Source organism: Triturus cristatus, chromosome 4_1 (genome assembly GCF_964204655.1).
Source record: "Triturus cristatus chromosome 4_1, aTriCri1.1, whole genome shotgun sequence".
In the NCBI taxonomy this organism is placed as follows: Eukaryota; Metazoa; Chordata; class Amphibia; order Caudata; family Salamandridae; genus Triturus; species Triturus cristatus.
The window spans coordinates 802,754,354-802,778,802 of record NC_140585.1 but is presented as its reverse complement, the minus strand read 5'-3'; the positions used below and the strand labels follow the sequence as shown (position 1 = coordinate 802,778,802).

The window sequence follows — 24,449 nt, the reverse complement described above, 5'->3', positions numbered from 1 at the left end:
CGCCCTGCCATTGATAACATCAATTTGATGCAGCGCTCTATTTGTGTGGATAGCTTGTCGACGCTAGGCCATAGTTCAGGCGGATCACAATCTGTTTCTGTTTATGTAATATGACGCTGAGGTATTTAGAAGAGTCGTCGCACCAGGAAAGAGAATTCTCCAGCTCAAGTCTCATCGTGGTGTCTGTGAGGGGGAAAAGCTCCAATTTGGTTCAATTAATGGAGAGGCCCCCAAAAGGTTCCCAAACTGTTTCATTTCGAGAATAATGGGGTCCAGGTTAGTGCGGGATCTCTGATAAATATAAAAACTTGGGGTCTCTGGTAAATATAAAAACTATCATCCACATACATAGACACCTCAAGTGATCCATGTCAGAAACGCAAGCCGCCATTTAGGTGCCATTCTTGTAACTGTTGGGCCAGAGGGTCAAATGCGAATATGAAAAGAAGTAGCGACAGAGGGCAGCCTTGACGGGTCCCCCTGATCACTACAAACTGAGCTTTGAGGGCGCCATTGACCCTCAGCCTGGCCATCGGGTTAAAGTTGGGCAGTAGCATGAGATCCCAGAAGCTGCACGGGAGCACTTGTTTGGTCAGTGTTGCCCTCAGGAATGGTCATTCTAGAGAATCAAATGCCTTCTCGGCATCTAGAAGGGTAGCTACAGCTGGGATTTCTGGGGATATATCCGGTTCAGCATTTCAAAAATAGTGCAGAGGTTCAGGGCAGTGGCTCTATGCAGAACAACACCAATTAGAATTGGCAATATAATTCGTTCCATCAGAAGTGCGAGCCTCGTAGTAATCACTTTAGCTTTTTTTTTTTAAACAATCTACTGAAAAACAGTCATGTATCAGCAGAATAATGCACATATTTCATAATCAAGGAAGTCCAGAGACTGCAACACACTCGGTGCATTAATTATACATAATAAGAGAACAGATAAGGTAACAGTCACAGACCTTAAAATGGTAATCAAGTGAAGGAAACACAGTGTTACATCTGTGATGGTAACCGGTATCCATCATCGCTACACACAGCCTTATTCAAAGCCTTTCAAGCCTCCAAATCCCCCATCAACTGGGCATCTCCAGTAGGACAGGCACTCGCTTGATAACGTGTTAGCATAGTTATGATTGCTGTTTCAGCATCATATGTAAGATCCTGGAATAACGGGGTGACTCAATCAAGGTCTAATATGCGTATGCAATTTCTGTATCTGTGTACTCAGGAGTGTTCTCCACTGGGTTTTTAAGATGGCAAGGTGCTGCCAGTGTCACCTGTGCACTGCATTAACACATAGTTCTGGACTCCCTGGTGGGGAAGGAATTAGTTATCAAAGGTGTCTTGGGCTTAAAATTGTTCTAGCAATGCATCCCACTCCTTCGCTATTGGCGTTTCACTTAAACCCCTATTTTCTTCTCTAAATAGAGCTGTGCCTTCCGCCAACCCCCACCGTCCACCTCCTCCCTCATTTGTGGTGTAGTGGGCACACTAGCAGACTTCTACTGCCTGGTCAAGAGGCGTTTAGCCAGTAACAAAGCAAGGTCTGCAGATTGTGCCCCTAATTTAGCTAAAATCTTGTTAATTTATTAAGAAACTAGTGGGCGCTATGACGTGCATCAATGTGCTGTTTTGCTGGATTTAAGCAATTATTACAGCTTCTATAAAGATAGGTGGGAGAATTCCGGACTCAAGAGCTTCTGTATATACCTCTAAAAGATGTAGGGCGATGAGGTGTTTGTAGGCCTTGTAGCAACTACCCATGAGACCATCCAGCCTCGGGGCTTTTGACCCATCTAGAGTGTCTCTCTTCAATAATTCCTTCACATGAGATGAATTGGCCAAAAATTGATGTTGGCCCTATATCAGCCAGACCAGAGCAAACTCGGATAGGTAATCCGTAATTGTAGTGTATTCACCCTCTACTTGCTTGGTAATGGTATACAATTGCTGATAGTAGTGCATAAGCTCACAGGTTATGCTTTCATTATCAACCAGTGCCTCACTCTTGACAGTTAGCAATTCTGTCATGTAATCACTGATTTATTAGGGCTCAACAACCATGATACCAAGCGGCCTGGTCGCTAGCCCTCACCATATGTATTTACCCAAGTATCCCACCTCCCTTCCCACACGATCCCAAAAAGTATCCATTAGGACGGACCGACGGTGGAAGCAGGATTCAATTACCAACCGCGCAGATTCTCTGTCTAAATCCAATAGCTCCAGTTCAATGCGGCTGGGGCAGCTGCGAATGCCTCGGAGTACTCCTACATGTTTGGCGATGCACACTCCACGTTTGTAAGCCTTAAAGTCCTCCAATACGGTGGCCTGTGTGGTTACCGGCCTAGCATTGAGTGTGAAGTAAAAATGTATTATGCAGAGCATTGTCAGGAAAGCGTCACTGTCTCATAGAGCACCCCTCCGTATGGCACTTGCAGTGCCATCTTAACTGGAACATGGTCCAATAGGGTACGATGGAGCTGTGTGACATCGGCCAGCCATAGGGCCGCAACTTTACACACAAACCAATAGTCCATCCGAGCTCAGACTCTGTGGCATTGAGCAGCCTCCACACGTCTGCTCGATTGACAGTGTGGACAATATCCTGAAAAACGCACAAAGCCCAGGGCTTACCACTTTTGTTAGAGCCTGTGGAATGCACTAACAGATGGTGAGCCATGTTTAAAGCACCACGGGGAGCACTAGATAGGTCTCCAACCGTCCAATAACTGCCGAGATTTCATGATGAGGGGAGTCTCCATTACGGACATAGATATTGATGATTAATACTCGCTTTTCTGCCAGTAAGCCGGAGACAATAACATAACCAGGCCTCGAAAAAACCCAAAAATGGTACTAGTCCTGCAGGTCTAGTACCTTGAAAAATCTCCTCAACCTAACTGCAACCTACTTGACCTCCGTCTCTGAAAGCGGAGCAAATGTGACAAGATAATAAGATTTAAAGGCATCTTTATTGCTCATTCACTTTGTGAGCAATAAAAATGCCTTTAAATCTTATCTTGTCACATTTGCTCCGTTTTCAGAGACTGAGGACAAAAGCTAGTTTGTCTTCCTACTCGCCAGAAAAGGCTTGTAGAACCTAAAAACAGCTCGCCCTCATTAAATTTTGCTCGCAAATGCAAGCGGTCGAGTGGATTTTCCGAGCCCCGCATACCCCTCTAGCCCCATCTATAAAGCTGAGTTTATGTGTAATGGGGATACCCTTATGTATCAGCATGCATACCCTGCGGGAATATGAACTATACTAGGAAAAATAGCAGCTGTCCCTCCATGTCAAGACATACGCACACATGTCTCTGGGGGGGGGAGAGTTGCATCTCTTACAGAAATGCCACCTTAATACCAAGCTATGTTCGATATGAGAGCACCGGTTTACCCTTGTGCTGGTTTTTATGACCGGGTATGATGATGTATAATCTAGTGGTACATGCTGGGAGAAAATCCGCCAAACAGAGAGGATATACAGAAACTGCAAAAGGAAATTGTCGATTTAAACCTTGAAGATAAAATAGATAAAAATAATGCCATCCTTAAGGATGAGATACAAAAACATCAAAATGTGGATTAAGACAGAAAAATGTAAAAATAGCAAGGGATGATCGCGACAATAATGGTAGCCAAGTGCATACGTTTGCTAAGAGATTTGATCTGGCAGCCTTTATTCAGAAAAAGGCACAGCAGGAAGATGTGGCCAGACAGACTAGTGGAGACAGTTCTGATGTCTGCTCTATTGATGAGGCATCACCTGGTACATACAAACCTACATTCAATTCACTTAGCTCCTCCACTTTTTAGGTCTCGGCCTGGCGAAAGCAGCGCATGCGCTGCTCTGCCATGCAGAGGTCTTTTGGAATCGATACGATTCCAGCAGCACGCGGGGAGACAAACGAGACAGAAGATGTTTTACTGGTGGCGTGACACTCTGGGAACTTTTTTTCTCGCCGCCAGTAAAGCCAGTCCCCGCGTGCACATCTTCTGTCCGCCCTTTAAAGAGCCGTTCACGTCCCATGACGGGCCGCAAAGGCAGCCGCTTGTTTATAATTGCATTGCGCTTTCACTTTAAGTGAAAGCGCGATGTAATTATAAACAAGCGGCTGCCTTTGCGCAATGCCGAGAGCTTGTTTGCATCTGGGAGGTAGGTGCTGGGTTAGTTTTGTGAGCGTTATATAGAAGAAGGCGCTTGGCAGCCAGAGAGAGGCAGGTGGAGCAGTGAGAGGAGCGGGAGGTAAGTCACAGCTTTCACTCTCTCCTTCTGTACCCTCTTGGTACTGTCCGGGCCGAGAGCAAAGTTTTATGTACTCAAGGCCACGTGCGGCACACACTCCATCCAGAGATTTATGAGGCAGCGTGTACTGGCATGACGTCACTTGGCTCGGGAGGTAAAACGCGGGAGGCCTCTTGGGCGACTTTTTTAAGCCAAGGTGTGGTGTTTTCTGGGAGTTGTATTTTCACTTCAAACAAATTACAGTGGGTTCTGAAAGAAAAAACCCAGAATTCGGGAAAGGTTGCCACCTGTATCCACAGTATCAGGGCACGATATTTACAGGACTCAGATTTTGAGGTCACTGCCTTCTGGGAAATGCGGTCTTGTTTGACATCAGTTCAACTAGCCCACCTGTTACCTATGATTTGCAAGGGTAAAGTTCACGACCGGAAACGTGTGTTAACAGAGAGGAAGGTGGCAACACTCCGACATGCGGCCTTAGAACTATATGGCTGGACCACTGGAATTATGTGGCAATGGAGGCCCAAATGATGTGGCGGGGTTGACTGACCGATGCAGAAATAAAAGGTAAATTATGCGGTGGGATGCAGAGCTTTGTGTGGCAGTATAATTTCACTATTTTGTCATTTTGACACAGATTAAAGCTGTCTGAGTGAAGGTTTCACTTCATCAATGTTTCTACAAGGAAAGGGTTACTAACTGGGGCAACTCTTTTCCGATGCGTTCAGCATCTGTAAAGGGGGTTGTAGTAGTGTGACTTTTCCTGTTCTTTATGTGTTCTCTCTTTCCCCTTGCTGTTCAGCCTGAGGATGTTTGGAATCTTGATGACGCCTTGGATTAATTTGTTTCTTTCTATCCGCGCTAGCGCTTTTGGCTTCTTCCTTTTGACAAAAAATGTACCCCTAGTTAGCAGCAGTTAACACCTTAATATACACTGAAAGACTGCTAAAAAGGGAGCAAGTTAGCTTTCTTGCAAAGGGCATTTGTGCGTGTGGTGTGTGTTTGTGTTTTTTTAAATGTATTTATGTTTTTAATTCAGTTTCAGCTAGAAACGTTTTATTAAATCTGCAAATGACGTAATAGCAGATTATTTCTTAAATCTGTAATTATTCTGAAAACACTGCGACTGCAGGATTGCGTAGTCCAGTGACCCTGGTTACAGATAAACCTAAGCATGAGTAGCAAGTACACCCACCCTGCACCCAGAGGTGTCCCACTGTGGCAAACACAGACCACCCTGCACCCAGAGGTGTCCTGTTGTATGAAGCGCACACACACCACCCTGCACCCAGAGGGTTCCCGTTGTATGCAGTACACACACCACCCTGCACCCAGAGGTGTCCCGTTGTATGCAGTACACACACCAACCTGCACCCAGAGGTGTCCCGCTGTGGCAAGCACAGACCACCCAGAGATGTCCCGTTGTATGCAGTACACACACTACCCTGCACCCAGAGATGTCCCGTTATAGAAGCACACACCACCCTGCACCCAGAGGTGTCCCGTCGTGGCAAGCATACACACCACCCTGCACCCAGAGGTGTCCCACTGTCGCAAGCACAGATCACCCTGCGCCTAGAGGTGTCCCGCTGTATGAAGCACACACCACCCTGCACCAAGAGGTGTCTCGCTCTGGCAAACACACACCACCCTGCGCCCAGAGGTGTCCCGTTGTATGAAGCACACACCACCCTGCACCCATAGGTGTCCCGTCGTATGAAGCACACACCATCCTGCGCCCAGAGGTGTCCCGTCGTATGATGAAACACACCACTCTGCGGCCAGGGGTGTCCCGCTGTGGCAAGCACACACCACCCTGTGCCCAGAGATGTCCTGCTGTGGCAAGCACACACCACCCTGCAACAAGAGTTGTTCTGCTGTATGCAGCACACACACCACCCTGCACCCAGAGGTGTCCCATTGTATGAAGCACACACACACACACACCACCCTTGCACCCAGAGGTATCCCGCTGTCACACTGTATGTAGGAATTGTTCCTAACTTGTATTTTTTTCCACCTGTACTTTCGACTACTTACAATCGCAGACTTTTAATGGCTAGGGTTGTCTGATCATGCCATCTGTGCTTTCTTTTCTAAATCATGGTTATTTGGCTGTTGGTGGAATTTGAATGTACCTTGAGCAAAACTCCCAGAATACACGGATTTATTAAATGAACGCCCGGGGCAGAAACATGGTGTTCTGTGGACTTTGGACAACCATAATAACGAGGGCTGTGGTGGACGGAGTGAAAGGGGGAGGGGTGGATTAGAGAGTTCAGTTTGGAAAGGAGAACACATTCTTCTAATGAATTACTTGCTCTGGACAGGGGAGACCTTGAGGTTTGTACATGCATTTTATTTATCTCTCTTCCTCTGTATGACATTTTGGGTCGCCACCTCAGCCGTGATTGGTTAACTTGGACTAAATGTTTTGCCTGTAGATTCGAGGTATTTCCGTCTTGTATTCCAAATTATAAACGAACAAGCATTGAAAATGCAATAGGTCTCGCCTTTGATTAAGTTAAAGCCATTTCCTTTGCTAATGGTATTGTATAGCAAAGCAAATGGCTTTGACTTCATTAAATGCGAGACCTATTACATTGTCAATGCTTGTTGCTATAGAAGCTTTTGCAGGTCAACGTCCATGGCATCACCGAGTCCACCGCTTGGTATCCCACAGAGGATTCACGAGCATCCATCCTCATCCACGGAGAGACACGCGTGGTGCTCAAGGTCTTCCTCACACCGCGGTGAACATAGAGGTGATAGTGAAAGAGATAGCACTGTACTCGGAGGGAGGGAGAGAGGTAGGAGACAGATGGGGTGGAAGAGATTGGGGGAGCAAGGAAAGTGTACAAATGTGCTCTAGTTGCAAAGGAGCCGGAGGCAGGAGCAGGACACACACTCCCATTGAGTGATCAATGAGAAATTAACCCTTAGAAATAGTTCTATGACATCAGCAGTGGAAGGATAAAACTGAGCCAATCCAAAGATTGTAAAGAGGAAATACTCTGAGCGAGGACAAACAGAAGACTAGGGAGGACAACCATCCAATAAAGAACAGGAACCAAAACAGTCTAGAGCAATCACAAGCAAGGGGCTGGCTCACAGACAATATGTAGCTCTTTATGCAATGTAGATGTAAATGCCAGAATTTTCTACCTCCGACAGAGGTGTCTGGGCGCCGTCGGGAAGAATAAGCAAGTTATTGCCCCGAGTCACAGGGTGCTGGGCTAACCTGCCACTGGAGCCGGGGATCAAACCATGAACTCTGTGGTTCAGAGTCAGGCACCCTAGCCGCTGCGCCGCACCTCTTGCACAATGCTGTCTGAGACAACCAGCTAAAGTTTGGTGATATAGAAGTAAAGAAGAGAGGACCGAGTGAAGAAGATAGGAGTGCTGGATGAGAGAGGAGGCAAAAAAGGAGAGAGGATGAAGAAGAGATACGGCGGTGAGAGGGGAGAAAAGGGAGGATACAGAAAGTGAAGGTAGAGAAAGAACCGAGTGAGCCAATCACAGAAGCCTGCATGGTGGATGACGTCTGGTCAGCCCAGTCTCTGCGGAAAGGAACATCAGACAGAGACGCCTGTGTGTAGTATGCAAGGCTGTGCAGCCTGTAGGCAGTCCACTAATCTGAGCACAAACATATGAAACACACATGGCCAATAATATACAGTGAGCACCTCTCTTCTCTCTTTCGGTTTCTCCTCGGAGTAACAATCTTCTTTGCCTTTTTAGAGCAGAAAAGTTTCCAGCACCGCCAGATAGTGGTTTTGTTGCGTCCAGTGGTCCTTCGGAAGCGGGCTCAGGAAAAACGGCAGTGAAAGGGACCGGGAAGCACCAGCTCCAAGATCACAGCCCAGGGGTGTACCGCACACACTGGTGCATTAAAGTGAGCGGCGGTGCAGGAGGAAGGTTTTTAAGAAAGCTGCTGAGCTGGTCGCCCCCTTCCGCCCCTTAACTTAAAGGCGAGACCTATTGCATTTTAAATGCTTGTTTAGATGAGCTAGAAAGATACAGAATTAGCCTGAAACAGAACCCTACATACATAAAACAAGGAGAAGGGGCAGGCGGGGAAAAACAAGACAAAACAAATGCAAATCCATGGGACCGAACAAGATAGCAAATGAACTGAACAAATAACTGGCATGAGCAGTGGCATAGTCAACTCTCCTAAAGATGTTAACTTGATTGTGAACACACACCAAGTAATGCTGAAAACAATGTACTCAAAAAGGGTTTGGGCTTTTGCCCCGCTAACTATTGCGATTTTTCGGATGTTCAAATAGATCTCCAAGTTTACTAGAATGTTAAAACTTAAACGTTTTTTTGCTCAGAATCCACAAAGAGTATATGGTGTAAATAAAAGTGTGAAGGACATTCATTGTATGTTGTTTATAGATAAACAGGGAGGATTTGTTGGAAGACTTCGATATACAACCAGTTTTAAACTGTGACAGCAACTCCAGGCCCAAGTCAAAATATATTCCCCAAAACATGTAATGACAACTTTTTACAGGGAAACAGCCTTTACATCACGGGCTCAGCCACATGTGCCATTTTCCCACAAGCCGAACCACACTTGCCTTAACCACACATATGCATGGTTAAGGCAATGCCCGGTCTAGATGGATGGGCGGGGAGAGGAACTGGAAGGGGGGCAGAAGGCTTGACGCAGACAGGTAAGAGGGGCTGGAGCTGGTTTGGGGGGGGGAATATAATTTTTAGAGGGGGGTTGGTTTCAGGGAGCAGGGGGGGGGAAGTCAGGGTAGTTTTTAGGACTTAGGGTTGGAGTGGGCTAGGGTTCCCCAAGTTTAGGGCTCAGAGCCCATTTCAGTTTCGTGCATATAGGAGTTGGCGAGGTTCTGCTGAGATTTCGTGAGGTTTTTTTACATGTTTTGGATGGGTTTTGCTTGTATTTCAATGGGTGGGGTCTTTGGGTCAAAAGTCGTAAATGTTCCCGTGGTTCGATCGGGATGGGGCTTGGTGAGGTACTTGGGGATAAGCAAGACTACAGTCCCTCCAAGTGTCAAGAGGATCGATGCAGCAGAAGGGGTCGAAACACAATTGTTTGTGAAGGTGCGTTTTGCAAGGTTATCCAATGGGACCGTTTTTGAGGTTGTTGAGAAATACTTTTGGGGGTTCCAATTGCTCCAGGTGAAAACGCCTTCCGTCACTGATGGCTAGGGATGTCTAATGTGCCTGTGATTTGTTTGGAAGAAATAGATCCACAGGAAGGGTATTTTTGGGCCTGGATTGGAAATGACAAAACGCCTGCTTTGGGGCCTATGGAAATAAGCAGTATTAAATGTTTTCGGGGTGCGATTAGAGGGTGTTCCAGGTGGTTCGTATGGATCTGGTTGAATGGGCGAGTAGCTGGGATACTCTTGTTTGGATTTTACAACACATATTTCTTTAGCAAACATGCCTTTACAACAAATATCTTTGTAAAGGCAGGCGTGGCAAAGGCAGGCGTGGCAAAGGCAGGCGTGGCAAAGGCAGGCGTGGCAAAGGCAGGCGTGGCAAAGGCAGGCGTGGCAAAGGCAGGCGTGGCAAAGGCAGGCGTGGCAAAGGCAGGCGTGGCAAAGGCAGGCGTGGCAAAGGCAGGCGTGGTTGTGGAAAGCTGGCTTAGTATATGGTGCACACTTATATGAGTGGGCACCCTGCACCAATCCAGACAACCCTTATGGTGATTTTACTGGTCTTAGACAACCTTAGAAAGCTCTCTAAGTGGTAGCTGTGGAGAGCAGCCTTCAGGCTTAGTCCAAAAGGAGTGTAAAGCATCTTGTTTTACCAGAACGTAATCTTGTATGCATAGATTAAGTGAAAAAGAACCACACAGTGTAGTTCTAAAAAGTAAGACACTCACTAACACATACAAATATCTCCTACCTGGAGATATACACAATGCACATAATACTTTGCAGAGAAAACAGGTAAGTAGCACAAAATACACAGTGGTCGCCAGGGGGAGACCAAACCATATACTAAAATAGTAGTATGCGAACCACTACTCAAGTCGAGACTAGACCCAGAAGATGTAGACGTGCCAGGGACCCAAGGAACCACCCGAGGTAAGTAACCAGGAACACGACCGCGGGCTCAATACAAGTCAATGGGTAAGTCGTGATTGCAATTTTAAAGAAAAATTACTCTTCCAAGTGGACCCAGAAGAAACCCTGTGGAAGACAAAAGGTTGGAGAGCCACCCGTGGATACCCTAGGAACCAGGATACCTACACCAGGGAAGCCGGGTGCATAGGTGTAAAGTGGCGTCAGAAACCGCCGTCGAATACAATGGAGGACTTCAGGAAGATGCCACTGCTGGAGAAGGTGAAAGTGTCCGGTGGAACCCAAAGGTGGATTCAGGAGAAGTACCTGCAAGCAGATCGGACAGAATCTACGCTACTCGAGAGTGACCAGGAGGCACGGAAGACGAATGCCCACCGATGTTGGGTGCTGCAGGAGAGCAGACGGTGACCTTGGAGCTGCACCTGTGCGGACTAGGCGATGCTATGGAAGACCAGGAGCTGTTCACGAGCTGTCCCACATCGAATGTCAAGAGTTGAGGGGTCGGTGTCCGTCTGGAGCACCAACAAGCCTTGGCAATCGCAACCAACGTGGAAAGCGAAAAAGGTGCAGTGTCGGGACCTGCAAGGTCCAGGTGACTCGCCACAAGCAGGGGAGTCAGAGCAGGCCCCGAGCAATCAGCGGAGACCGCCGAAATCAAGGAAGACCCTCATGAGCACCCTCAGACCGCTGGCATTGGAGTGGCAAGAGGACCTCAAGCAGCTCACCAAAGATGCAGGCCCACGGTGCAAGTGATGCTGTGAGGATGACGATCTTGGTCACAGGAGATGCTTTTCAAACTCTAACCCCTTGAGATCGTTGACTGCGTCCTGAAATGCTTCGGAAGAATGTCTGTTGACACATGAGGCTATTGGAGTGGTTGCACTGGTCCAACCAGCATTCTATTAGCCATTCTGATATCTGTGATTAAGGATGGGTCCATAGAGTCCAGTGCGAGGCTGGATCCATGCTCTCCGACAATGTCAACCTTTTACTATTAACCACCAGTGAGAGTCCGAGTGTTTCTTGCCCTTGATACTCTTCAGTGACTGTCTCCCATTTAACTAAAGGCACCAAAGCCATGCATGTTGGCTAATTGTCAAACCAATATCTAAAAAAAATATTTTTTTATAAATAGCTCTGACCAAATGATCCTACAAGTGTGTTCCCAGTAGTCACAATAGAAAGCAGGGTGGTTATGAAAACACAACCCAGGAACTATACACGATTCACTTCTCATGCCTAGGAGGCTTTTTGTTTTGCCCATTAAGCTACTTCAGAAACAAGCATTCACGTCACTATCAAACAATTTCATGCACAAGCCCCTATAATCAGAATTCACTAATGCAACTAGCTCCGCTTAAGTCTCAGTGGGACTGGCCAACATCTACAAGTAAAAATTCTCCTGAAACACTTAAACACGATAGCATGCTAGATCATTTACCCAACAAAGCATCATCAAATACATATTGTTTCATAATTTAAACACATCTGTATTGCCTGAAAGTCTCAATGCAGAATACTGGCCTTTTAGTCTGGGTTATGTCTTTGTAAAACAAAGCAAGTTTAAGGGCCAAGGAAAATTGAGGAACACACCTTCACTTTCTGTCCGCCAGACTTGCCCTTAAACTGCCACAAAATGAGCATTTATTAGATTAAGCTGACCGTTAGGATTAGTTGCTGGGATAAGGATAACCATTTTTCAAAGCAAAAGAACAGCTACTTTTCGTTCAAATATTCACAGGAAATGGAGGCTAGAGAGGGGTGCTAATGGACGACCATAGCCGGATTATGAAACAAGGGAAACCTACTCTTTGCCGCAGATCCGCATCAGCATTTGGGTTCAGCCCCAGAAGGGCTTGTTCATCCATTGCTGCAACTGCTAGAGTTCAAATTTCCTATTTTTCTCAACAGCGTCTCCCCATTCTCTCGCCGCATGGACTGTGGACATCTGCCAACAAAAGAAGCAGAAAAGCAACGTTAGGAGAAACACAATCTCTGTTTAGCACAATGACGATGCAGGTCAGCAGAAACAGGCATCACGCATGCGCATTTACCAACGTGTGCGCGAGCCTGTACACATAACAATACGCAGGTAGGGTGAAGTGAATCAAGCAAATAGGCCAGCATTACTAAAGTGCACACACAGATAAGAAATGACTGGCATTTAACCTTTTAAATCCCGAGGGTCATCCAAATAAGCATTGGTAAGTGTACGAGGAGCAGACAAATACGGCCTAACAATCGAGCATTCATAATTACACTTAAGCAGAGGGCGCACTCTTTATAGTGCTGTGTGTGAAGAGTTTAGACAAAAAGCTTTTGAGTATCAATATCAGGACAGAAAATAGCACAAGAACTGTAGACACTTCCGAAGCTATATAATATGGTAGCTGGTCGAATTAGAATGAATAATGCTAAATATATATATATATATATATGAATATATATATATATATATATATATATATATATATATATATATATATATATATATATATATATATATATATATATATATATATATATATATATATATATATATTTACCCATTGTTTTTATTTGATCTAATACTCCAAACAGTCGTACTCATCCTAGCCCTTAAAATAACTATATTGCGTATGCAGGCCCAATCATGATTGTCCTAGGGCACATACAAGGGCTCCAGTAAATAGCCAGCACCCTAAAACCCTATAAAGTCTCAGACATCTATTCACTGTTTTTTTTTTTTAATAAAGATTAGGATACAAACTGCTTCTAGGAACATCATGTACAGAGTTCTGTTGTCGAATGTGGCATGATTCCCGTACATTAACATGCATTGGCTGGCTAGATGAGCATTAAGGTAGGAAATGATCACTCTCAAAGTATAGCTGTGGTAATAAGTTTAGGACTCAATAGAGAATACAGATAAAGGGGTGTCAGTACAGTACTCTCTAGTTCTTTCATAATAGTCTGTTCTACACAGTTCCAAGAGATGCAGGGGGATGCTTAGCAATATCAACTCGCCTCCTCCTTCCCACTGGTTGTTTCTCTGATTGGTTAACAACATCAATAGATGCCCTTCTGCTAATGGAGGATGGTGGGTGTTGGGCAGAACAGGGTTCGGGGCATAGAGGAAGAGGAGGATGAGTGAAAGGAAAGAGAGGATAAAAGAATGAAATGGAAGAGGGCAGAAAGCATGAGAGGCAGAAGACATGATGCACACATGAGGGGAATGTGAGAAAATTGTACTGGTGAGCAGGTGGAGGTGCCAGCATTAATGGACAGTGAGAGAAGATGACACTAGTGGCCAGTGAAAGAACCTAGCCAAAGTGGACAGTCTAAGGAATTTGCATACTTAAGTAGTGGGAGGAGTTAGCTATATAGGGCCGTGTAAAAAAGAGGTACTGATGGGCACATTAAGGAGTTGACACTTGCAGTTATATCAAGGAGGCGGCACAAGTAAGCAATGTTAGAGTCTGCATGAGTATGCAGCATGATTCACGAAATAGGAGTATGCAGTGTTGGGCAATGAGGCTTTTGTTGGCAGAGCACGGTGAGGTACTGACGCAGGGCAGTGAAGAACAAGTTGCTTATCTTCTGTAACGCCTCTTCTGGTAGAGACTATCTAGCCAGATTCCTTACCTTAAAATAATCCCCAGGTGTCAGACTGGATCAAGACATGTTCGAGCAATACCACTGCATGCCGTTAGGTGTCGGTGTTTGGCTCTGCGCTGCCTAAAATGGCGCCACCCCATTGCGATGACATGTTTTGTTTTTATGACTTTCCATGTCAGCAGCGCATAGCCACGAAGAATGCTGATATACGTGTGTGTATTGCTAAGGCCCTCAGAAGGGTGACCCTAATGAATCCGTTCACAGAGCGGAGAGAATGGGAGGGTCAGTACGGAATCTGTAGAGACCAGTCTCTCTACTAGATGGGGCGTTACTGAAGGTAAGTAACTTGCTCATCTGATAGAAACTTCTAGCTGCAGATTCCTTACCTTAGACAAGATACCCAAACTATACCTGCATGGAGGTGGGTCTGCGAAATGCATTAAACTACATAGAACATAGGACCGAACGGGCAAAGAGCCCATCACAACGGGCCTGACCATACAGACAGTAATGCTTTGTGAATGCGTGTAAAAACACCCATCTTGCTGTCTGACAGATGTCGAGGACAGGGACTCCGTGAGCTAATGCAGTTGTCGCAGCCTTGGCCCAGGTGGAATGAGAATGCAAACCCTCAGGGGGTTGCATCTCGACCAATGCATATTATTATTATTAAATAAAATTTATATGGCGCAATAGCTACCCGGAGGTTTCCCGGCGACTACGGTGGCGCGCAAGAAAGAGAAGGGCAGAACTCTAGTGGTTAAACAGCCACGTTTTCAGGCCTTTACGGAATTTAAGGTAGACAGTTTCATGGCGTAGTTGTAAAGGGAGTGAATTCCGTAGAGAGGGAGCTAAAAAAGCAAGGGACCGTCCGCCCATACGTGCTCATTTGATCCGGAGGACTTGAAATTTTAACTGATTTGAGGATCTCAAGAGAAGCGTAGGGAGATACGGGTGTACTAAGGCACTAAGATAGTGTGATGCTGTACCCGCTTTGATCCTATGCATGTAGCAGAGGGCTTTAAATTTAGGGCGATTTTCCATCCTAAGCCAGTGAAGGTCGCGGAGTGGCCCTGTGATGGAGGCCATTCTAGGTAGCTGGCAAAGAAGTCTGGCCGCAGAATTCTGGACCACTTGCAGCTTCCGAAGCACCTCCTTGCTAGCGCCCAAGTACAAAATACTACCGTAGTCCAATCTGGACACGATCAGAGCCTGGATAACAGTTTTTTGCGTGGGAGGTGGAAGCATCCAAAGGGTTTTTTTGAGCCATTTTAAAAACAGGTTGAGGCGACCATAACCGCTTGCTGTCTCATGGACAGTTGGTCATCAATGATTATCCCGAGGTTGCGGACCGCTTGTGACGGGATGGGGAGATCATCCATCTGAGGTGGCCAATGTTGTGGACCCCAGAGAGCTTTATTTCCACCGATGATAAGGAGTTCCGTTTTCCCTCCATTTAATTTCAACTTATTTATATGCACCCAGTCAGCTATCTTTTGCAGCCCTACCTGAAGAGAGGACATATTTGAAGTCTCCTTGGGAGATAAAGAGAAAATAAGCTGGGTGTTATCCGCATATGAATTTATGGTCAGCCCAGCCTCTTCAGCTGTAGTAGCCATAGGGCTAACATAGATGTTGAAAAGTAATGGGCAGAGTATAGAGCCATGAGGCACTCCATACGGGGAAGCATGGGTCTTCGAGCTTGACATAGGGGAAAAGACCTGGAAGTTCCTACTAGACAAAAAGCTTGACAGCCACTTAAGTGCTGATCCGACAATGCCCCTAGAATGTAAGACTTGTAAAAGAGTTGTGTAGGACACAGTGTCGAAAGCGGCATTCAAGTGAAGTAGTATGATCTTAATGCAGAGCACTATCCATCATGAGAAGGTCAGTTTCTACACTTCCTTCCCTTTCTTGGACCCACCATACCCTACAAAGAGCTGATCGTCCACTTGGAACTCTTGTATGCGTTCAAGGTAGAACGGCAGCACACTTTTTGGGTCCATGCTTGGAGTTTCTCCTCTTCTTTAGAAGGGTGAGGCGGAGCACAGAAAGTAGGCATGGTTATGTTTTGCCATATGTGAAACTGTGTCACAACCTTTGGAAGGTAGGAGGCACAATAACCTAAGAACCAGCTTGTCTGGGTGAAAGGAGGGTGCAGTTTACTGACCCTCTGGACAATGTTATGGGGCACTAGAAAAGCCAACTTGATAGTAAGCAAGCGAAGTGGGCAGTTGTGTAGCGACTCAAAGGGCATGCACATGAATTAGATAAAGACCAGGTTAAGATCCAACTCTGGCATGATGGATGACTTGGGGGGAGGCGGGACATATGTTGTAGTATTTTCAGGCACCTAATCACAACGGGTGACTTAAGAACAAAGAACGTTGTTCCGGCAACCGCAAGAATGCTGAAATGGCAGCCAGATAACCTTTATCCGTGCCAAGAGTAGAGCCCTGCTGGGCCAGAAAAAGAACAAACAGTAAAACTTGGGATAGCGGTGCAGAAGGAGGGCCAATATCTCTAGATGCGCACCATGCTACAAATTTGTCCCACTGGTAGTTGTATACTGTCTTGGTGGAGGGACATCTGACTGCCAGAATAAACTCACAGACTTCGGGCGGAAGGTTGAAAGCAGTCAATTGTTGCCGCTCAATCTCCAGGCATAAAGGCGGAGGGTGAACAGGTTTGGGTTCAGAACCCTCTCCTGTTGCCTGATCAGAGGACCGATGCTCCTGCTAGGAAGTTAAGGATACCAGACTCTCTGTGCCCAATCTGGAGCCACAAGAATAACTCGGGCTGGGTTTTTCCTGATTTTCTTGACAACTCTGGTATCGGCAGAAAGACGTACAGGAGGCCGGAGCTCCACTCGAGAAGGAAAGCATCTCCGACAGAAAGAGAGAGAGCTGCCTTGGAAACTCCAGCATGTAGAACTACTGTCATTGCGTGATATTGGTGATGGTGAACAGATCTAATCAGGGTTCTCCCACTCCTGAAAGAGACTTTGCACCACCTCAGGGCTGCCTTTTGTGATACACTAGACACTGACGGCTGAGTTCATTTGCTTAGGCGTTCAGGGAGCCCCCCACATTTTAAAACACCAGGGAAATTCCCTGATGTTCCAGTCATGTCCAGAGATGCAGTTCCTCTTGACAAAGGGTGTACAACCCCCCACCCTGTACGGTTTGTTGCAGTACCACATGGCGGTGATGTGTGAACAACTGCACCACCCTTCCCCTAACAGAACAAGCATTGGCATAGCCAATAGGTCTCGCCTTTGGGACCTTATAAGTGTTTAGCCAAAGCTATTGGTTTTACCAATGTCTTTAAGCTATGTTATAGAGCAGTGTGGCATGTTGAAAAGTTACAATAAAAAAAGTGTTCTAAGCATTTTTGTTACCTTATATATAACCAAGAGGACATTACATACAACTGAACGACCCTATTAAAAATAGAATTAGCATAAAAAATGTCTTCTTGTTTTTTTTTTCCTTCCAATGCTGGCAAATTCTTCGTGCGTGTTCTAATGCTCGTTTGTTATAGCTTTTTTTGTTGGGGAGGGTGGAATAATCAACGGAAGGGTGGAGGTTGGTAATATTACCTGAACACGAGCAGCGGACAGACACTAGGTGAGACTCAACAGATGCCAGATTCCAAAGACAGACTGAGGTGGTGCTGAGATGGAGGTGTGCTGGTACGGAGGGAATGCTCTGGTGATGCTGAATGATGCGGAGGTAGTACTAAGTCATGCTGGGGTGGTGCTGAGCCATGCTGAGGTGGTGGTGCTGCACTGGTGCCGAGCTGGTGCTGTGCTCAGGTGATTCTGTGCTGATGCTGTGTTGGTGCTGAATTACTACTGAGTGGGGGCTGCGCTGGTGCTGAGGTGGGGCTGTGCTGGTGGTGGTGCAATGGTGCTAAGGTGGTGCTGCACTGGTGTTGCACTGGTGCTGCATTGGTGCTGCACTGGTGTTGCACTGGTGCTGCACTGGTGATGAGGAGGTGGTGCTGTGCTGATGCTGAGATGCTGCTGAGCTGATGTGGTGCTGTGGTGATGCTCGGTGGTGCTGTGGTGATGCTCGGGTAGTGCTGTGCTGATGAGGAGGTGGTGCTGATGTGGTGTGGTGCTTGTGCGGAGGTGGTGCAGAGTGATGCTTTGGTGCTGCTGTGCTGGGATGGTGCTGTGTTGGTGCTGAGTCGCTTCTGACGTGGTGCTGTGGTCGGGCTGCGCTGGTGGTGGTGTACTGATGCGGAGGTGGCGCTGCGCTGGTGCAGAGTTGGTGCTGTGGTGGTGCACTGATGAGGTGGTGCTGTGGTGGTACTTGGGGGATGGTTTGCTGATGTTGAGGTGGAGCTGTGCTGATGCTGTGGTGATACTAAGTTATGCTGTGGTTGCGCAGGGTCATGTTGAGGTGGTGCAGGTGCTCATGTGGAGCAGAGCTGGTGCCCAGGTGATGCTGAGGTGGTGCTGCATTGGTGCAGAGTTGCTGCTGAGGTGGTGCTGAGTTGGTGCTGCACTAGTGGTGCACTGATGAGGTGGTGCTGTGCTGATGCTAAGGCGGTGTTCTGGTGGTGCTGAGTGATGCTGAGGTGGTGGTGCTACACTGGTGCTCAGGTGGTGCTTAGTGATGCATAGTTGGTGCTGTGCTAATGCTGTGGTGGTGCTGCATTGGTGCTGAATTGCAACTGAGGTGGGGCTTCGCTGGTGCTGAGGTGGGGCTGCACTACTGCTGAAGTGGTGCTGTGTTGGTGCTGAGTTGCTTCTGACATGGTGCTGTGGTGGGGCTGCACTGATGGTGGTCTACCGATGAGGGGGTGGCGCTGCACTGGTGTTGAGTTGGTACTGCGCTGGTGGTGGTGCATTGATGAGGTGGTGCTGTGGTGATACTTGGGGGATGGTTTGCTGATGTTGAGGTGGTGCTGTACTGATGCTGTGGTGGTACTGAGTCATGCTGTGGTTGTGCTGAGTCATGCTGAGGTGGTGCTGGTGCTCAGGTGGAGCAGAGCTGGTGCCCTGGTGATGCGGAGTGAAGGTGAGGTGGTGCTGCATTGGTGCAGAGTTGCTGCTGAGGTGGGGCTGCACTGTTGGTCCAAGGGCTGATGCTGAGGTGGTGCTGTGCTGATGCTGGGTTGGTGCTGCACTGGTGGTGGTGCACTGATGAGGTGGTACTGTGCTGATGCTAAGGCAGCGTTCTGGTGGTGCTGAGTGATGCTGAGGTGGTGGTGCTACACTGGTGCTCATGTGGTGCTGAGAGATGCGGAGTTGGTGCTGTGTTGATGCTGTGGTGGTGCTGCATTGGTGCTGAATTGCAACTGAGGTGGGGCTTCGCTGGTGCTGAGGTGGGGCTGCAATGGCGGTGGTGCACTGATATGGTGGTGCTGAAATGGTGCTGTGCTGGGGTGGTGCTTCACTGGTGACACTGAGGTGGTTTGTTTGTGAGGTGGTGGTACTGAGTGATACCGAGGTGGTGCTAAGTGATGTTTGGTGGTGCTCAGGTGATGCTGCACTGGCATTGAGGTGAGCTGCGCCTATGCTGAAGTGGTGCTGTGCTAATGCTGTGGTGGGGTTGCGCTGGTGGTGGTGTACTGAAATGGTGCTGTTGTGGTGTTGATTGATGCGGAGTAGAGGCTGCACAGATGCTGATTGATGCTGTGTTGGCGCTGAGTGATGCTGTGTTGGCGCTGAGTGATGCTGTGTTGGCGCTGAGTGATGCTACGTTGGCTCTGAGTGATTCTATGTTGGTGCTGAGTGATGCTATGTTGGTGCTGAGTGGTCCTGTGTTGGCGCTGAGCGATCCTGTGTTGGCGCTGAGCGATCCTGTGTTGGCGCTGAGCGATGATCTGTCTGCGCTGAATGATGCTGTGCTGGTAAGCAATGGGTGGACTCCAAGCCGCTCTGTGTTCTTGATGAGCCACTATATGGCCTCGACCTAACAAGTAACAAACCACTTCGGGTAAAAAAGTATTTTCGAGTTTTAAAACTTTGGCCCAATAACAAGCAAAAACGGTAGATCGTCAAAGAAAGAAACACTCACTGCCTGAAAACTGCATGCTTTTGAAGTATACTGTGGGGGTGTATCCCACTAATCTCAGCAGACTTCTACTCTTCTTACCAGCTGTTCTGGCCTGCCAATAAATCTTCAGACGTGTAACTGTGTGTCACAAGCACGGAAAGACTATGCTTAAGGCTTCTATGGGGACGCGGCCTAGATCTCAGGCGCATGTTCACTTGTTCGATATTTGAGAGAGGGATATGTATTTTTGGTAACCTGTCAGTTTTTCATTAATCCAAGTGATTACACTAATTGTGGCTTTCAGGATGTAAGTCACACGCAGAGCAAAACCCGAGTGCAGCAGTATCTACAGTTTGTGACTGAACATGACATGCATTAATTATGGCTTCTTGGTAAAATAAAAAATGCAGTCAATTAGAAGATTAATTTACCTCCGAAACTGACGAGCACTTAGACCATCCACAGACCTGGCCAGTGGCCGGGCTATGCAAGGTTTCATCCTTCTAGCCTGAGAAATTGAGAACCATCTAGTTTGGTCATGCCACCTATAAAACCAGCTCCTGCAAATTAATACGTTTGTAATGTGGATCATGTAAATAGCCACTAATATTATTATTTGTGACAGTGCCTGAGACATCTACGGCGTTTCAGATTTACAGCAATAGTATAATTGCCCAACATGTTATTAAAACGGCATTAAGTGTACTTCCGTGACAGCATTAAAAAAAAAAAAATCAAAAACCGAATTTCTCCCGGGTCAATCGCACATTACAAACGTTGCATTTTCCCATAACGTCTGACCATTATGCTGGTTTACTATATAGTAAATTCCTCAAAATCTAAAGAAAAATTGTATATTATCATAATTCATTTCAAATTGAGACTCGTGCTGTGAAACACAAAAGAATGGATTTAATGAAAACTGTGGACAAAGAAGATGATGCCTCCTTTAAGAAAACAGAACTTCTAATATATAGTCCAGTGGGAAGTAAACCGCCGTTCACACAACAACCCCTGTAAGTCATTGTGATTCAAGCCGAAACCCAAAGGGCATTAGACAACGAAGCAGCATTTCAGGAGCCACTTAATTACTGGCCCACAGCTCTCGACCAACCAGGCACCGATGACATGGACCCCATATATACGGATGAACTATATTTAATACAGCACTTACAAAACGTCACCTAATAGTGAGATATTTTGCTGAAACTTTCCATTTCCTTTTATCTACAGAGGCATGTTATACACATATCTAAGATGTGCGAGAGCTAGTGAGTGTCAGTAATGTAATCCATACATTTACCTACACACACACTGTGGGTATGGCTGCCAACACGCGCGCACATGAGGGAGTTGACTTGTGGGAATATGCGTTCTTTGCAGTGCTCCAAAGTGGCAAACTGTGATCTAGCAAGCACAACATAGAACACAATTTAGTTTTTGGTAACTGAAGGGAAAAAGAAAAAAACACTTTCCATGGAAGTTACGGTTTCAACGCGTGTAGACTGGCTACAGTACCAAATAAACCAGCGGGAGGTGGGGGGAGAGAGTGCACAGAACGGACGAGACGCCCTCGGAATGCCTCGATTACGACTGATTGTTTCAAATAAAATAGAAACTCAAAAGCGTTATTCAACTTCAATCTCTTACATGTTGTGCGACGCCAAACCACGCAGGACCAAAAGAAAACAAGTGGGAGAGAATGGAGAAGTGCACGGAGCGGGCGCCCTCGGAATGCCTTTGCCTATCTACAACTGACAAACGAAAGGCACTGCTGCCAGTAATCCAACAGAGGCTTGCAGCACTAGTTAAATAAATAAAACAAGCAACACTATGCAGGCTTGACCTCATTAAAAGGAGGAATGTCATGAAATGAATGCGGTTACAGCGCGAACCACCCAAGTCTTGCAGTAGCCCTCACTGCTTACTGCAAGCAATAGTTTTAAATAAATAAAAGAAACAAAGGGCTACGGAAGGAGGCACACGCACGCTGTGTTCCTGAAATAACAGTGAACAAGTGGTCTTCACTTTTCAAGCACTCGCCCTCGGACTTGTGGCGGCATCCACCTTGCGTGAGCGAGAAGCGGCGCGCTGTTTGTAATTAACGTGGCCACGCCGCTGCTCGCTCACGCCAGGTGGATGCCACCACAAGCACGATTGAGAGTGCTTGAAAAGTGAAGACCGATTGCTAAAGGCCCTCTCCTAGAGCAACGCATGCGCGCTGCCTAGGCGAGACCTAAAAAGAAGGAAAGCTTTCAATGCCAATCGGATCGCCCGAAGCTCCAACATGTTGACGAGGATTCAAAACTCCATCATAGACCAGAGTCCTCTGATCGCCACCTCTCTCAGGTGGCCACCTCAGCCCAAGAGTGATGCATTTGTTACTACAGTATGCTCGGGCTGGGGAACGGAGAGGGAAAGGGATCTGCAGCAGACCCAATCGTGGTCTGCCAGCCACCACTACAGGTCTTTTGCAGTTCCCCACGAGATCTGGACCATATCCGAGAGATTACCCAGATGCTGTACCCACTGGTACCTCAGGTCCCACTGCAGAGTCCACACATGCCAACAGGCACATGTCACTAGCAGGATGCAGGAGGCCATGAGGCCCAAATGCCTCAGCATCAGTCTCACCAAAATGCAGGACACAGCCTGACACATCGGTATCATAGACTGAATATCCTGGACTCGCCATTCGGGAGAATAGGCCCGAAACTGAACTGTGCCCACAACAACTCTGATTACAGGGAGCGTCTGAGATTTGTGTGTGATTTCTGCACGCTGATAGTGAACACCAGGGAAAGCAGGAGGTCTGCCATAGTCAGGAGGTAGAAGAGGACTCCCTGGAATGAGCCCGCATTCAACAACCAATCATCAAGGTGGGCAGGAGACTGGTGTAGGAAAGTGGAATATTATGCAGTGATGCTGGTTAGGCTGGACTATGCAATACTCTCACAATGCCCCAAAAGAGGTCCTTTGGATTCACTCTAATAAATCCATAGCTCAGTCCTGGTAGTGTGGCACAGAGCAGTCAGGCTATGAATGAATGAAAATGTTAAAAAGCACGCAAATTCCAGTAGGCGTCTTGGCACTAGTGAGACAGTGAAGACATAAGACTGCAATAAACGGAAATAGGACTGAGGCATACTAGGATATCACTCGAGACAAAAAAAAATAAAAACAGCCAGGTTTTAAGGGATTTCCAAAAAAAGAGTTACATTGTTTTGGTTTTTTAAATCCAGAGGTAAACTTTACTAGAGGAACATGCATTTAGCACTTCAGAGTACCAACATGAACGACAAGTAATTGGCATGGCTTGATAGAAATCTGACACCAACTTATAAAAATAAAGCAGATCGAATGAGTATAACCAAAGTTATGGATTTTAGAAGGAAAAATAAAATCAGAGCAGGTAAATTCAGCAGAACCTTAGCATTGCAAAGTACAAGTGAAAATCAGTAACTGGCAGGTTGAGTTGCGTGTAACACACTAGGGGGTAAGGTGATGCCGGTCCCAGGACCAGGCCATGACAGTCGGTTGAATTTGACCTGGCCCATAGATCCCGGGTGCAGAGTTGTACTGGCTGTCCCCGGTGCTGAAGAGGGAGCAGCGGGGGAGCTGGTTTTACCAATTAGACAGTGCTGGCGAGGAAAAGGATACAAAAAGTCAACAACGGGGCCACTGAGGTGGTCGGTTGAAGGTGCTGCAACCCTCAGGTTGCAGCGTCAAATTAAGGTAGTGGTAGCAAGACTGGCCACTAACAAGCCTTGGCAGCTGTAAGGTCAGTGTCTCTTCTTTGTCCTTTGTTGCAAGTCATTCAGGGTGGCACAAACAGTGCTTCAGGCCCTGATGACCCCTTAAACTGCCATGCTCTGGGTACCACTGGTACCATTAACCAGGATATTATAAGGTGTTAAAGTCCTTGCCAATTGGGGTTACCAATTCACATGTATCAGATTTAGGGAGAAAGCACTGGGCCTGGTTAGCAGGCTCCAGTGCACGTTCATAGTTATTATAACCATCAGCATTGGGGCAAAAAGTGTGGGGAGATGACCATACAAAAAGGACACTTTCCTACAACTGGAACCCCTAACGTTAGCAAGTATGCTGACCACTTCCATCACTTTGGTGAACACCCGAGGGGCGCTGGTGAAGCCACAAGGGAGTACGACAAACGGGAAGTGCTCTTAGTCTATCATGAACCACAGATAACAGCTGTCGGCAGGCAGGACGGGAATGTGTAAATATGGGAAATGCAAGTCCAATGCTACGATTTGATCTGCAGGGTCAAGGGCAGACATAACCGTCACTAAGGTGAGCATCTTGAACTTCTGACTTTTCAAGAAGTTGAGGAGGCGCAGGAGTAAGATAGGACAAAGGCCTCCATCCTTTTGGCCACCAAACAGTAGCAGGAATAGCAACTGTGGCCTACTTCTGATGCCAGCATCCAATCAATGCCTCCCTTGGGCAAAAAGTTAACACTTCCTGACAGAGTAAAGACAGATGGTCCTCAGTCAG

The 24,449-nt window shown here is 46.9% G+C and overlaps 1 protein-coding gene across 2 annotated transcripts in view; it reads right to left on the bottom strand.

Moving 5' to 3' along the window:
- XPOT (exportin for tRNA) overlaps positions 1–24,449 on the bottom strand; it is a 464,061-nt gene that overhangs the window by 414,575 nt on the left and 25,037 nt on the right. For both annotated transcript variants that reach the window (XM_085653409.1, XM_085653408.1), the window contains exon 2: positions 12,132–12,271. In XM_085653409.1, coding sequence (XP_085509535.1) covers positions 12,132–12,191 — 60 coding nt within the window. In that variant the 5' untranslated portion in view covers positions 12,192–12,271. The remainder of the gene's footprint in view (positions 1–12,131; positions 12,272–24,449) is intronic.